The sequence below is a fragment of the Tamandua tetradactyla genome, chromosome 4 (assembly GCF_023851605.1).
Source record: "Tamandua tetradactyla isolate mTamTet1 chromosome 4, mTamTet1.pri, whole genome shotgun sequence".
Classification (NCBI taxonomy): domain Eukaryota; kingdom Metazoa; phylum Chordata; class Mammalia; order Pilosa; family Myrmecophagidae; genus Tamandua; species Tamandua tetradactyla.
In genome coordinates this window covers 7,968,636-7,983,664 of record NC_135330.1, presented here as the reverse complement: position 1 = coordinate 7,983,664, position 15,029 = coordinate 7,968,636, and the positions used below count along the sequence as shown (strand labels likewise).

General features: G+C 54.3%; 2 protein-coding genes and 1 long non-coding RNA gene across 8 annotated transcripts in view; 1 reads left to right on the top strand and 2 right to left on the bottom strand.

The window, feature by feature from the left end:
* LOC143679906 (uncharacterized) overlaps window positions 1-15,029 on the top strand; it is a 17,082-nt gene extending 2,053 nt beyond the window's left edge. For 2 of the 5 annotated variants that reach the window (XR_013173981.1, XR_013173982.1), the window contains exons 3-5: window positions 10,382-10,615; window positions 13,347-13,450; window positions 13,815-15,029. This is a non-coding gene — a long non-coding RNA (uncharacterized LOC143679906). Of the gene's footprint in view, window positions 1-3,941; window positions 4,026-5,074; window positions 5,240-5,356; window positions 5,433-7,009; window positions 7,787-10,381; window positions 10,616-10,920; window positions 11,301-13,346; window positions 13,451-13,814 lie in introns of those variants that run through there. The other 3 variants (XR_013173983.1, XR_013173984.1, XR_013173985.1) reach the window with 3 other exon arrangements.
* LENEP (lens epithelial protein) lies at window positions 4,343-7,118 on the bottom strand. The gene is made up of 2 exons (XM_077156339.1): window positions 6,550-7,118; window positions 4,343-6,465 (listed from the first exon to the last, which is right to left on the bottom strand). Exon 1 carries the CDS (start codon window positions 6,861-6,863, stop codon window positions 6,597-6,599), a length of 267 nt encoding a protein of 88 aa, XP_077012454.1. The 5' UTR covers window positions 6,864-7,118; the 3' UTR covers window positions 4,343-6,465; window positions 6,550-6,596.
* On the bottom strand, window positions 7,215-12,947 carry FLAD1 (flavin adenine dinucleotide synthetase 1). Of its 2 annotated transcripts, XM_077156335.1 has the most exons (9): window positions 12,864-12,947; window positions 12,179-12,403; window positions 10,728-10,787; window positions 9,898-10,642; window positions 9,198-9,345; window positions 8,663-8,761; window positions 8,392-8,581; window positions 7,549-7,622; window positions 7,215-7,432 (listed from the first exon to the last, which is right to left on the bottom strand). In XM_077156335.1, the coding sequence occupies exons 2-9, from the start codon at window positions 12,257-12,259 to the stop codon at window positions 7,297-7,299; spliced, it is 1,533 nt and encodes a 510-aa protein (XP_077012450.1). In that variant the 5' UTR covers window positions 12,260-12,403; window positions 12,864-12,947; the 3' UTR covers window positions 7,215-7,296. The 2 variants fall into 2 exon arrangements, with proteins under 2 accessions (XP_077012450.1, XP_077012453.1); XM_077156338.1 differs by lacking the exon at window positions 10,728-10,787.

Here is a 15,029-nt window from a genome sequence, read left to right as displayed (position 1 = left end):
AAAAGGGAGGGGCAGTGTCCGCAGCGGCTGGGGAACCCAGCACCCCCCCATCACGGACTCTCGTTCCTTCAAAAGGGGCTTCTGTAGGGTCAGCTGCTCGGGAGGGAAGGACGTGAGAGGTTAAGAATAGGCTAGCTGGGGATGAGGCGGGGACTTAGGGTCTAGCGGGAGAGGGTCCCGTGAGGGGCTATAATCAGGTCAGGGCCCCGAGAGGGAGGGGGTGGGGAGCCACCAGGCCTTCTGCTCCGGCCCCTACGCCCCTCCCCCTCAGAGGGAGTGAGGGAGTCGGAGCTGCGTGCACCCTGCGTCCCTCCCCACGCGTGACGGCGCCCCGCGGGGAGGGAGCGGCGCCCGGGGCAAGCAGCCTCTGAGCTCCAGCCGGTGCCCGCTGCGGCCTTGGCACTGTCAGAGGGGAGGGGCCCAGTCCGCAGAGGGGGAGGCGCGCTCCCGGCTCCTGCTCCCCGCCTCCGTCCCGCCCGGTAGAGAACAGTGGAGAAACTGAGGCTCCGCGAAGCAGGGACGTCTTGACATAGATTCTCTCAGAGACTCAGCTAGCGGCGGAGGCCTGGGTGTTTTTAGGGGATATGTGTGTGCGTGTGTGTATGTGCGTGGAGGGGTGACCGGGGTACGTACTTTAGTCCCTCACCCCCTACCCCCAGCTGCAGAAGGTAGCGGGAGGGACGCTTCCCACTGAGCCTGCGACACTACGTACCCCAAAGGGCCCCTCCCATTGGTGTCAAACGGCATCAAATCCGGCCTCCGCGGGCCAGGTTCCGCTCCCTCGCGGCCCGCCGGGCCGAACCGGGTCGAACTTGCTTTCCTCTCCCCACCCCCCTCCGCAGGGGGCCCCCTCCCTTTCCAGCAGGTGGCTCCGTGGGACACCAGCTCAACCTGTTGGACCACAATGGGCGGCGCCAGGGGGCCCTGGCCCTCACCCGGGCTGACCCGGGATCCCCGCGCAGGGGGAGGGGCGGAGCCCAGGTCCCTCCCACCCTCTGCTCTCTCCCTCGCTCCCAGGCCGTGACTCAGCCTCGGGGCCGCTGCCCTGCGCCCCAGCCAGGGGCGGAAAGTGTGAGGCGCCCCTGAGGGCCTAGGCCAAACCAAACAGCCCCCCACCCCAGACATTATCTCACTGGAGAATTAGGAGGGCTATAGGAAGGGGGCCGGGGGAGGTAACAGCAGGAATGGGGCGCTCGGACTCGGGTAATCCGCTCCGGGTTTTCCTATAGTCCCTGCCCCCCTCCCCCGCCCCCCCCAACTCCCGCCTTGGGTCCCGAGGCTGGTCACTGCTCCGGGTTTTCTTTTCGGCCCCGCCGGACAGATTCAGGTCCGTGAGGGCCGGAGCGGGTGGAGTCCAGGCCGGGGTTTTTTCTTCCCTGCTCCAGCCGTCGGGGTCGCGCTGGCCTGGAGAAGGGCAGTGCCAGGGGAGAGGCGGCAGTACCAGATGCACAAGTGACCTGGACAGGGGGCTGCTTCGGGGTGGAGCGGGCATGGCTAAGGAGGAAAAGGAGGGAAGGCAAGTGGCCTAGGGAGGGCAGAGCCTGGGCCTCCAGAGGCAATAGAAGGGCTGGCACCTTGGCACCAATCCTTGGGTACAGAGAAGGGAACGGCACCCAGTGCCCCAGGCTTGCCCCAACTCCCATGTCTAAGCGTCGAGACCGCTTGCTAGACACTACCCCGATCTTTTTGCGGCCGGATTCCCACTCTCCACCGCAGCCCCGACAGCACTGGACCCTCTTGTTAGTTCCTCAGCGACCCTCTCCCTTGGTTCCCTTTTCCTCTGGTACGCACAGCCCGCCTCCACCCCACCTCCGTCTCAGAAGTCCGAGGCGGGGAACCCGGCCTTGAAACTCCGGCCTACCCCCAACTCCCTACACTTACGGTGCCGAGCCGCTGGGCAAAACTCGGGCCGGGCCCCGGGGGCCTGCAGCCACCCGCGCCGCGCCCCAGGCCGGGACTGGAACTGGGAGCTGGAGGGCAAGTGTGGGGCCCGTGGGGGCCTCCTGGGTCTAGAGGAGCGTCCCAGGCCCGCGCATTCCGGCGTGAATCTCGAGGTTATCAGCTAGACATTAGTATGTAGGGAAAGCCGAAGGTGGGTAAACAGCCAGAATGTGAGGTATTTGTTCAAAGAGAGGGAAGAAAGCCCGCGCTGGGAGTTAACCCCTCGGCAGAGGGGTATACACCTGGGGCCGGGAGCGGCGGTCAGGTGCCGGGACTGGCTGCGCCACGTGCGCGAGGGGCCGCTGCAGCTGTCGGATGCCTGCGGGGCCTGGGGGGACAGGGCTTCCGACGGGCAAGCCTGCCTGGGCGTCCTGGGTTGGTCTGGGGGCCTGTTTCGGGAGGGGGGAGGCTGAGCTGGAAGCGGCGCTTCAGCCCGCGCCAGGCGCCCACCTTTCCCCAGCTTCCCTTCCCCCCTCCACTGCCTCCGCTTCCCTCGAAAAACCCGCCGCCCAGGAAACCGCTGGGGGCTCTCAGACCGCAGCCCCATCCCCCGCCGCCCCCCGGCGCTCCCACCGCGACCGCCCAACCCACCTGAAGGGGCCGTGGCTGCCTGGGGTACCCCCTCCTGCCGACTCCCCCCCCCCTCCACCTGCGGGCTGCACTATTTATAACTCGGCGCCTATTCCGGGCCTTCGCGCCGGAGCCCGCCGTCACGCAGCTCTAATCGGCCGCGGGGATCTCTGCGCCCCCCAGGGCCGGGGCTGGTAAATTTAGCCTCAGGAAGCTCGGGGAAACATTTTCCAAAACTCCACGTCCCGGAGAGGGTGAAGCTACCCCTCTGCCCCCAGCCTCCCTCCCGCCAGCCACCAGGCGGCGCAGGTCTCCCGGCGCCCCGGACCCGGCAGGGAGTTCAGGTCGCTGCTTCAGAACTGGGGGAGGTGCTGACCGCCGGAGGTCAGCGGGGCCGAGGCTGGTCGGAGGAATGCGAATGGCTCCCGCGGGGCTGGCGAAGGCTCTGGAGTAAGGCGTAACTGGAAAGGGGTGGGGATTTCTGCTTACCGGAGGGGAAATAACTCATATGCAAACGGGATGCATAGAGGAATGCAAATAAGAGCCGCTGCCTTTGGGGGTCTGTACTTGGGCCCCTCTATAATGCGTTTGCACCTCCCTTTGCATCTGCCTCTTGGCGTTGCTCTGAAAACTCGGGACCCTCCTAAGATTATTAATCAGTTTTATTGTGCACTGCTCCTCAGTCCATTTCGTTGGGACCCCTTGCCCTCATTTGCCCCTCGCCCACTGCCTATGCCCTGTGCCCAATGTAATCCACCCGAGACACTGGATATCAGGCCGTTCCTCTCCCTCTCGCCATTGGTAATTGGGGGGTCACTTCCAGCTACTCCGCCTTGTCTCCTCCATTCCTTCTCCCCCGCCCCCATCTTCCCCTTGTGGCCACTAGAGCCCTGGGGGTGCTAAGGGATAGGTGAGGGCTTAGCCATCACTTACTATCTTGGCACCATGTTCACGGTTCTCTCTAGAAGTTTTGGAGGGATTAGTTTGGACGCTCAAATCCTAGGTTTGTTCTTGTAGCTGAGAACGGTGGGGGGTGGGGGGTGGGACGATGGGACGGGGACTGCTGCATCTCTTTTTCCCTTTTAAAGGAGTGGGAGGCTGTAGACCAGAGCTGGGTTATATAGGCTGCTCTCTCCAGGCCTTTCTTGGATTAGATAGAAAAATGCATAGCTAGGGGTCCCCAAATGCTCCAGGAAAACAAGACTGGTGGCACCCTACATTCCTTTGCTTGCCTGGCTCTGTCACCCTGGCCACTTCAATCACTGTCCCCACCAGCACTGGCTTAGAGAAGCAAGCCAGGTTAATTAGAAGTCCTGAATTTGAGATCAAAAAATCTGGTTTCACTAGATGACTGCCCTACTGCAGTGCACAGTGTATGACCTTAGAAGAGTCATTTCACATCTCAGAGCCTGTTTCCTTCACATTCACAGGAGATCATGTTGTCCTGCCTACTTTTGAAGTGTGCTTTTGTAAGACTCAAAGCACTTTGTGGTGTGCAAAGGGTTCTCAGAATGGTATGTGAGGTTATTGTTATTCTCTCCTTCCTTCTGTGGCTTTTCCCACTTTCAGGCCTCTCTTTCCAGCTCTGACATTCTCCTTTGGGCCGCTGGCAGTCTGTACTCCTTGTCCCCACCCCCACCCCCACCCCAGCCCAGCTCCCCACAACCCACCGCAACACAGGCCACAGCCTTGGGCTCTGCCTTCTTCCACCCACCACTTCCCCAGTGGTCTTTGCCAAGCATCCCTCCCCACTCCCTCCTCTGGCAAAAGCCCCCCTGCCTGGACCTCAGGCTCCAGGATCCACCACCAGGCGCTGCCCTAACTTGGTGGGAGTGGGGCCTAAGAAAGGACAAGTCTGAAGGGAGGGAGCCTCACATGCAGATGGAACTGTGTATTCTGTGTTCTCCCTACTAACCTCTCTCAGATTGCCTTCAGGACCTTGCTCCCTCTTACTGCTGTGCCCTGGGGCGAGGGTGGGGGCTCTGAAGGGACCAGGCAGGAGCACCCACCAAGCTAGATTTGGTAGATGCCCAAACTACCAGGGATGAGGAATAATCTTGAGTTGGAATATTAAGCTGCAGTAAAAAAGAATGGGGATGTACTGATGTGGAATCCTGCACAAGGTTTATTAAGGGGAAAAAATCCAAGGTGCAGAACAGTGCCTAGAATGTGCTACTAGCAACGAAGAGTAAGTATGCCCATATCCCGGCCCCTTCTCACCACTCCTACCGCCATAACCCTGGTCTGAGCCACCAATATCTCTGCCCTGGATTGTGCCTGTTACCTCACAGGCTCACGTATTTTCCCCTTTCTCCTCTACAGCCTATTCTCAACAAAGCGGCAAGTGTGAGCCTTTGAAATCACAGATCAGTTCATGCTTAAAACCCTGCAGTGGTTTTTCATTCTAGTTGGCATAAAAGCCCCTGTTCTTACAATGGCTTACAAGGCCCTTGGTGCGCTAACCCCTACTCCCAGCTCTACTTTTTCTTTTCCACAGGTCCTATCATCTTCTAACATCTATATACTTATTTTTCTATGTTTATCTTCTGTTTCCACCCACTAGAATATAAGCGCCACGATTGCAGGAACCTGATTTGTTCACTGCTGTATCCAAAGCACTCGGCCTGCTAAATAGTATATGTTTGAAATATTTGTTGAGTGACTGAGTGACTGAAGATGTTGTATACACACAGACTACCTTTGGAGGAATGCTCTCCAAAAAAAACTGGTAACCATGCTTACCTCTAGGAAGGAGAGCTGGGGGGTTGGGTATTAGAGCGGTAGGCATGGGAGAGAGACTTGTTTTACTATCAGAGTTCTTTAGACATTCTTTGTTTACAAAAAGAAAGTAAGCCCAGAGAAGAAGAGTTAGTTAAGAAGAAGAAGGCTGAGGAAGAGCTGGTCCTGTATACCATCTCCAGGTCAGTCCTCCAAGAGGGGCCAGGGAATGTTGAGTGGGGATCCTAGGGAGACTCTAAATGAGCCCTGTAGCTGGCCCTGAAGTCCTGGGGACTGTGGGAAGGCATGTCAGTATGTGCAAGATAATGGTGCACGGCTGATGTGTACCCACCACTGGGAGTCATTCAGGCAAAGTGTGTGGCTGTCAAAGGGAAGTGAGGCATCCACTGTGTTTGCTTGGGCTGTCTGTGTTCTGGTGGGGTGGCCTGAGGGACCAATGTGGCCACCCAGGTGCTTTCTCTTGCAGCTTTGTGTGAGCTGGAGGAGCAGGGCTCACTGCCTTACTTCTTCTGAGCTGGGGACTAGTGTCTGCTCAGAGATCCTCAGAGGCAGAGTGTTGCCCAGATCAGGCCTTCTATTTGGCAAGGGGCTGAGTCCTGCGGGTCCCACCCTAATACCCAGGGACCCACAGAATAAAACCCCACCCAAGGTGGACCCCTCCCTACCCATAAGCTGGGAGGAACTTAGCCTTTCAACCTCTGCTGTTCACTCTCCACCCTCCCCATGTAGGCACCAGTGAGTCAGGAGGCCTGGCTTTCAGTCTCATTTTTATCCAGGACAAGCTCCTTCCCTTCCTGGTCTGTACTTAGGCTCCAAGACCTTTCCAGTGCCAAGTTTTTCTAATTTCCCTTTGGACATTTAGAACTCTTTGCCTCAAGTCCTATTTATTATATATAGATAGTCCAGAGATCTGGGGCTTAGGGAGCAGTCCGTTCTTGGTACTAAGAGGGTATGGTAGGAACGACCATCTGGGCTGATGGGCTGACTGTACCAGGCTGGAAGGAGCTCAGGGTCCTGATGCAGTCTGATGGGGTCCTGGCCAACATGCCAAGTGCCTGCCCACCAGAGGCGGGCTGAGAATGGAGGCGCAGTGACGAAGCAGGTCTGAAAGATGGCACAGCTCAAAGCAGGATCCACAGTTCACTCACTGTTTGTGGCCCAGCCTTGGTCAAGCACAGCTGGCCCTAGGAGTCTTGATGGGGCTTGGGCTGGGTGCTAAAGAAGAGAATGGGAAGCTGAGGCAGGTCTGCCGCAAAAACTGCAGCCATGCCTCCTGTCTGTTTGCCCTCCTCTGCCCACCTGAGAGATGCCAGCCAGTGGGGTGAGGAAGCATTTTTCTGCCATCATTAATCCAGCAGCTCCTTGATACACCAACAGCAGAGGAGGATGTAGGCAACTTCCTTCAGGGTCCGCCGCAGGCTCTCCCACCCTGTACCCATCTTCATAATGGGCACCCGGAGCCCGGTGTCTCGCAGGGCCCCTCCAAGGGAGAAGGGGAGGGCCTGGGCTAAGGGCTGGGTCCGAAGTTGCATGCAGGTCGCCGTTCTGAGGAAGGGTGGGAGCGGCCTCCAGTGCCCTTTATCAGTACTGTCCCTGCCCCCCTCAGGCCTCATGACTGACACAGACAAAGACCTCAGGGCCAAGCAAAGGGAAGATTCTGGGCCCTGGGATGGGCTGAGTCAGCCCCTGAGGGGGGAGGGCCTGGCCACGCCCTCCCTCATCCTCTGCAGCTAGGCCACCTCAGCTTCTCTGTCTCTAGCCCAGGCCTTGACACCTAGAGTATCCTGATTGTTTGCCTGTTCCCTGCTCCCACCTTCTAACGGGCTCCTGCCCAAGCTGGCATGGAGAAGCATCCATGGGAGCTCCTTTCCAGCCTGCTCTACCCCGCACCTGGAACCCCGAGAGCGAGCAGGGTCTGACTCACTTCCATCCCTGGAACAGGAAGACACAGCTAGAACGATGGGTGCAGTGAGAGGCATGGTTTATTGGTAGGTTACATCAGGAGAGCCTCCTTCCATCCCGCCTGGACTGGGCAGAAGCGGGAGGTCATTTGCGGGAGTTCCGTTCCTCCTCCTCATTCTCTAGTAGGTAGGCTGGATGGTAGGTGGGGTGTCCTCCCGGGCTCAGATACTTCAGGGCTGGGTTCCGCACTGTATTCTCCCGGCTCCCCAGTGAGGTGTAACTGCAGCGGGGAGAATGAAGGGCAAGATGTGGAGGGGTGAACCCCCCTTGTGGGTCTCCCCAGACTGACATCCTCATGTCCTTTCCACACACATTCTCTTCTCCCAACACCCTTACCCTCGGTCATACAGGATGCAGTATGGGACAAACAGCTGACGCAGAAAGTCCCAGATGTCTCTGTAGGTCCAGTCCTGGGAGGGCAGAGAGACACGGAACAGTCACAGATACCCCAGCTCCGCTCCTCCAGCCCTACCCCCTGCTGTCCTGGGGAGGAGCCCATCCAAGGCTCTTCTGCTGCTTCCCTGGCCTCTGCGGGTGGGCCTGCCACCTGAGTCTCTGGTGCACCTTGCTCCGTGTAAGCTAAGCAATGAGAAAGACAAATCTTCGTCCTTCCCTTCTCTATTCCTAATACACTCTCCATGTGTGTCAGTTCCAGGGGGATAGGCCACAGAACTTTCTGTGAAGGAAATGTCCAGTATATGTGCTGTCCAACGTGGTAGCTACTAGCCATGTGTAACTACTACGAACCTGAAATGTGGTTAATGCAACAAAGGAACCGCATTTTTTATTGTATTTAATTTTTAAAATTGAGGAACAATTCATGTACTATGAAATGCACCCTTTAAAAGTGTACAATACTGTGGATTTCCGTGACTTGTATTTAATTTTAATGAATTAAAATGTAAGTATAAATAGCTATAATATGGCTAGTGGCTACCATGTTGGACAGCACAGGTCTAAGTCACAGTTCTGGCCACAGGGAAGAGCACAAATCCTACCACTGAAGTAGAGCTCAGTGAATACTGATCAAAACACTGAATGAACAAACAGCACTGGCTGCCTTGGAACAGGGCCCCTGTCCTTTGTCAGTGAACCCCCAGCTCTAGCCCCCTGCCCCTGGGGAAGCCAGGATGCAATGATAAGAGATGATGGGGGGCCATGAGGTTAACCCCATATTACCAGCAGGGGGTTGATGCGCATGAACGAAGGCCAGCCTGGGTCTGTGGGGCTAAAGGGTTGGAGGCTGCGGGAGTAGGGGTCTGTGCGGCGGGTGCCCATCAGGACAGCCTCCAGCTGGGGGTGCTGCTCATGCAGCTTGCCCAAAGCCTGCTTCATGTCGCCCTCTGCCTGCAGCACCTGCAGATTATACCTGAGAGAGGAGGAAAGGGAGGGGTCAGGAGTGGGCCCTGCCAAACCCCTCTGGAAGCCCCAACGCCCAGACCCCTAGTACCTCTTAATTGTGTCCCGTAGAAACTGTTCCAGCTCAGGGAAAGGGGAGATGCTGCGGATATACAGGATCTGGAGCTGTTCTCGGGTATCAGGGCATTTCCTGAGGGATGGGGCATAGGCAGGAAACCAGCTCTGCAGAGAGCTCACATCGTTTTTGTTGGGTTCTGAGATGTACACCCCTCCTTCTCTTCTTGCCCTTCCCATCCATCAGAACCCACTTACTCTGGGAAGTCCAGCCTGATCTCTCATCTCTCAAATCTGGAGCACACATCCGTTTCAGATATGTAAATTTCACCTCCCCAACAGGACTGTAACCTTACTATGGGCGGGGATGGTGGCCTGCACACCCACACCTACAGCTGTGCATGTGTCTGATGCTCAATAAATATGGTGGAGGAATCTAAGTGAGAGGTCACCATGGCACCTTCCTCCCAAACCCTACCCAGACATCCCTTTCTCCCTGCTTCCTGGGAAGGGGGACTGGAGAACGGGCAGATCGGGTATCTCCGGGGTGTTGCCTCCGGATATAGGCTCACCTCTGCACAGCAGCATGGAAAAGGTGCAGGAGGGCAGTACAGTCCTTGCCCCCGTTGAAGCCTACACAGAGCTGGTTGAGGCTGTACCGAGCCAGGCCAGTCTCAATGGTCTGCAGGGCTACCGCCACCTTTTGCCCCAGAGGAGACCCTGCCAGGCAGGTAGGGAAGAGGGTCAGATAAATACAATTGGCTGTCAAGATTAGTGGGGGCCACACTGCCCTTGCTAAAAACCCTTCCATATCTTCCCAGTGTCCTAGGGGAAAGTGCACGCTCCATGTTGCCCCCAGGCCCTGCGGAGTCTGCCCCTGCCTGCCGTTCAGTGCACCTTGCTTCACTCTTCCCGTGTCTCCTCTCTGGAGGTTCTGCTTCCCTTCCATTCTCCTAAACCCCATCCTGCCTCCTTCCATGCCCTTTCTCATGTCTGCTCTTGCCCACTACCAAATCTTCCTTATCACTCAGCTTAATTTCACTTGCCCAGAAATGCCTCCTCTGATTCCAGATAAAGGCTGATCTCCCTGCTGTGCAGTCCCCTTCATGACTCACACTGCATGAGTTGCCTTCTTAACAGCCACAATTCCTATTAAACTAGTGGCCTGTAAGGGCAAGGCATACATCCTTCCCACGTTTTATCTCGAGTACCTAGCAAGGTGCTGGTGAAAGTGGCCTGGTGCCTGCTTCCCCTCTCCTATGAGGCCCTTACCTGATTCAGTAAATTCGTACACAGCTTTGCTGGCTTGCTCCACGGCATTGGGCATGTAGGGGACTAATGATCCCTGGGGCAGACGGGCAGTCAGGTAGGCCAGGCCTTCCTCTAGGGGCCCTTCTTCCTCTGAGTCTAGTGTCACTTTCACCTGATAGTAGTTGCTAGCCCAGTCAGGGTAGGAACCTAGACCCAGCCTGTGCCCAAAGTGGGCCTGGGCCTCAGTCAGGATGGGGGCGATAGAGGCCTCGTCAGCAGCCACATACAGTTCCCGCAGGTGGAACTGAACAGCTGTGTTTTGGAACAGTTCCTTTAGTCCTTCCAGCACCCGTTGCAGCAGCTCTGGAATGCCTGGGAAGAGGTAGACATTTCGGACAGAGACTAGAGGGAATCTGAAGGGGCGGCCAGTGTGAGGATCTGTGCCATAATGCAAGCGGGCAGAGGAGGGCAACAGAGCCATCTTCTCCCGGCCCTCCCCTCCTAGGGCTTTGATGGCGGCTTCCAGCTCAGGGTGTGGCTTGAGCTCATCCCCAAAGGCCTGTGCCACCGCCTCAAAGGTCACGTCATCATGAGTGGGACCGATGCCCCCTGCCGTGAGGACATGGGTGAAGCAGCTGGAGAAAGAGATGACCTCTGCCGCGACGGTGGCTACCTCATCAGGTACAATAGAGACTCGGCACACCCGAACCCCCAGGGAGCGCAGCGTCCGGCAGAGAAAGTAGGTATTGGTGTCCTGAGTGTATCCCTGGAGGGAGGGGAAGGACAGAGGATGAGAATGTCAATGCTGTGGAGATGAAGGGCAGAGAGGTAGCGGTGATAGCTGTACCTGCCTGGTGATGGGGTGCTCTGCTTTTTTGGGGACACCATCTTGGGCTGCCAAGAAGCCTGTTCTGGGCACAAGAGTGGAAAAATCCATTTGAAATGGAGTTAGGGATAACGTGATCCACCTGGGCTTCCTTCTCCGACCCCGTTTATGGATTCAGTGATTAATGCTATGTGTCACCTTGTCTCTTTCTTCACCAGTCCTGACCTTTCTCCCAGTTTCAGTGCTTGTTGGACAGCTTCATTATATCCCTGGCTGTTGTCACTCTGGCTCATGGCATCCCCAGGCACTGTCCACAGCTAGTTGGGCCTGATGTCAATTCTACTTTCAAGTATCTCTTCATCTGCTCTCTTCCCTCTGTGCCCACTGCCACCAAGTAGATCCTCGGCATCCTTCACCTGGACAGTGGTGATAGCCTCCTGGTCAGGCTCCTTATCTCCAGCCTCCAGCCACAGCACTCTGCCCAGTGCCTCCTGAGTAACCTTTCTAATGCGTCACTGTGATTGCATCACTCTTGGACTCAAAAGCCATTTGTTGTTTCCAACTGTATGCAGAATAAAGTTCAAATTCCTTTGCAGAATATTTGAGGCTCTCTGACTATGGTGTACACCCAGTTGGCTTTTCCAGCCCCATCTCCTTCCATTTTTTCTAAAGGTTTTAGTGGTCAAGAGTTATGAACTCTGGAGTTAGGGAGAATCAGAATGGAATCCCATCTCGCCATTTCCTAGCTGTGTATCCATAGGAAAGCTCTCAACTTCTCTGATTTCAGTTTCATAATGTATTGAGACTTATAATAAAAGTACCAACTTCATAGGATTGTTGTAAGCATTAGTAAAATCACACATATGATGTCATGAGCATGCTGCCAGCCTTCAGTCAGCACCTAATAACTAGGGGACAATTTTATTATTATGAATCTGATGCCAGGTAAAATTGGACAACTTGACTTTTCTTCAAAGACATTTACTTTCACACCTTTTCATCTTTGCCCTCCGGACCTCTTAAATCTTTAATGCCTTTTCAATGCCTAAACCTAATGCCACGTACTCTAGAAACACTTCCTGATCATTCAGAAGGGATTCCTCCCTTCTAATACTTTTTTTCTATCTTGCTTATCTACACGGCTGAGTGCCTTGAATCATTTTCCAAATACGTTGGATATCATTTTTAAATAAATAAGGGATACACCTGTACCTCCTGTAGACCCTGGACTCCCTGTAATTTATGTATAGCTTCTCCTCCATCACACTGCTTGGCAAATTGTAGGGACTTGCTACAAATTTTTCGAGAATAATTGAAAGAACAGGGTCATTTTTTCTCCAGTACACTGGATTCACTCCAGGACCCAACTGCATTAAGGGGGCTCCCACCCTAGTTCACCCTCCTAGGCAATATGGGGCAGGTGCCCAAGGACAAGAGAATGTTGCGCCCTCCCCATGTCGTCCGTCCCAGACACACCTTGAGGATCTCATCTCCAACAATGATGATGCCCGCCGTCACGCTGCGCCCCGAGGGAGGTTCAGAGGCCCTAGATGCCATGGTTCTGCCTTCTCTGCCTCTTTGCAAGGCCCTCGAGTGGCCACCCAGACCCCGAAATAGGGGGCGCAAACACCGGGATCCCGCCAGGTCTACCGGGCACTAGGAGCCATAAACGGGGAACTGGGGGCCCTGGGTCGAGGGAACCTGGAGGAGCCAGAAAGTACAATGGGGCAGAGCGAGAGTGCACGTTCCTCTAACGGACTTGACAAGCCAGTCCTCCTTTATCCAGGCCTCTTTAATAAACGTGTTTTCAGACCCCGGCCTCTGGCCTTTTGAATACGTCTTCTAAGCTTGGCTCTAGTCTCCTTCAAACGCTCTGCTCTCCCGAGCACCTACCCCTTTAAACGTCTTCTGTGTGCCGAGCGGGTCTCAAGAGTCTGCAGTAGCTCGGGCATCGGTAGCTTTAAACGTCTCTTCTCTTCAGGGTCCCTGATCCTTTAATGTCTGTCCTATCCGGGGCCTTGGCCCCTTTAAAGGCATTCCCTCCCTCTACCCACCACCAGAACCTAGCCGCCTTCTCCTCCAGGATTCCACACCCTTTCTAGCCCGGAACCCTCTCTTCCCACCACGCTCGGGACTGCTGTGTTCTCCCGGGCTCTCTCACCTGCCTCTTTTGCCCCTCCACCGGGTCTGGCCCTTTTTTCCTTCCCTCTTGTCCTGGGGCAGCTTCCGTACTCAGAGTCCCGCCTTAGTCTGCCAGCTAGCTCATGTTAATTGGTCGTTTTGTCTGTCACTCAACTCCCCTCCGAGGGCTCCGTTGGTTTGAGTGACTGCCGCTCGCAAATCCTAGCCAGTGGGCGGGAGGGAGCAGCGTTAGGTTGACCTTGGTGATAACGAGTTGGCCGCCCCCGACCGGAGATAGGGTTGGACCTTAACCGGCCGAGGGGCAGGGCCTTGTCTCCCCAAGGGCGGGACTTAGGGAGTGACGGGCGTGCAGGGCGCTGTGAGTGTCGTGTGCTCTAAAAACGTTGGGATGCTTCTCTTTGGTGCTGGAGGTGAAAGGGGACTTGACTCTTACCTCCGATCTGTATTCAAAGTCTTGTTTTCATACGCCATCTGTTTTTGTTAACCCTGACTCTAATTCTAGGCTGAGGGGTCGTCGGGGACTGGACCTCGTATCAGAAGGGATTTTATGCTGTAGCAGAAGGGTTAGATGGACATCAAGGATGATTACAAGGCATCGCCTATAGGGTAAGGAGATCTTGGAGTAGGTAAGCTTTTAGCATGTGGCGCTTCCATTTGTCTCTAATGTAAAAGATAAAGCTGCAACAAAAAACAAAGAAAAATAAAGCTAATAACGTATCTTTTTAAAAGAAAAAATTCAACCCTTCTCTTCTGTTGCTTCACCAAGCTCCAGATGGTGCTTAATTTAAACATCCCCTTTTCCCATTACTGATCTTGTAGGTACAAGTGAGGACAGTGAGTAGGGAGGGCCTTCTCTGTCCACACTGGATTCTCCTGTCATTCTAGTTTACTCTCATTTCAGTTGTCTTTAATCTAAAAGTGCTTCTCTTAAACTTGAGTGTTCCTACTGGGGATCTTTTTTATTTTTCAGGTGCATGGCCAGGGAGTCGAACCCAGGTCTCCCACATGGAAGGCAAGCATCCTACCTGAACCACCCGTGCACCCAGTGGGACACTTGTGCACAATCCCTGGCACTTAGAGAGATTCTGATTTAGGAGGCTTGGGTGTGACCTGAGATCTGCACTTAAGTTCCCATGTCTTACTGATGCTGCTGGCCCATGGACCACATTTCGAGTAGAAAAGTCTAAAGTTCACTGCTTGTTCATTTTTACTCTCTTAAAAACCCTCTAAAATAGGTATAATACCCATTTGACAGGTGAGGAAAAAAGGCTCAAAAAGGTGAAGGTTTGCCATCCAACAACTACAAAGCTCTAAAGTGAAGCCAGGTTTCTAGACCATACTTTCTCAAGTAATAAACAGTTTGTTTTCAATGAAAAGAATATCAGGTCTGGTCTAATCATCTACTGGTGTGTTCTTAAGTTTCAGTGAACATCAGAATCACCTGAAGGGGCTACGTGTATCCAACCCTCAATTTCTGATTAAGTTTAGGGTGGAGCCCAAGAAGTTGCAGTTCTAACAAGTTTAAAGTGATACTGAGGCTTCTGGTCCTGCAATCAACTAGAAAAACTACTGCTCTAGAAATAAATGGTTTGAAAGAATGGGGAGGAGGATAATCTTCCTTACTTAATACTGCTGTTATCTTTAAAATAGAGGGTAAGCTATTATTTGGTGAAATATTTTCCTAAACAGTTACAGTCCACACATGTTTTTTCAAAGCTTAGTGCTGTAGCCACTTGCATATTGAATGCTTGAAATCCCTATAGCCAGGCCACACTGCACACCCATTAAATCAGACTCTCTAGGGAGCACAGCATCAGTGTTTCTAAGGCTACCCAGGTAATGCTAATGCCCAGCCAAAGCTGAGAACCATCGAAAACACTCCCAACCAACGAACAGTGCGCCTGAGCCTTATGCTGGGCAAGAATTGGAGCACATTAGTGTTCTCTGGCTGGCAGCCTCCTCCCTTTACCCTCACATAACCTTCAAATATGGGTCTAGGTTAAAGGCAGTCCTGACTGAAGCAACTTGTTCATGTTTTGGTGGGATGAGGTTGTCGCTATATAGCCACTACCTCAGGTCAGCAGTTAGAGTGAAATATATTTCAGTAGATGTTGGACAGCATGTCTGTTTCAAGTAGATTAAAAACCAATTACCTGAATGTTGAAATAAACCTCATTATCAGCAA

Excerpts from the sequence above, each read along its gene's own strand:
- LENEP (XM_077156339.1), bottom strand. The coding sequence starts at position 6,863 with ATGAGGCCTGAGGGGGGCAGGGACAGTACTGATAAAGGGCACTGGAGG.
- FLAD1 (XM_077156335.1), bottom strand. The coding sequence starts at position 12,259 with ATGGCATCTAGGGCCTCTGAACCTCCCTCGGGGCGCAGCGTGACGGCG. Across the intron at positions 10,643-10,727 it reads GCAGAGCACCCCATCACCAG|GGATACACTCAGGACACCAA; the intron begins GCAGGTACAGCT and ends CCCTCCCTCCAG. Across the intron at positions 9,346-9,897 it reads GTACGAATTTACTGAATCAG|GGTCTCCTCTGGGGCAAAAG; the intron begins GTAAGGGCCTCA and ends CCTGCCTGGCAG.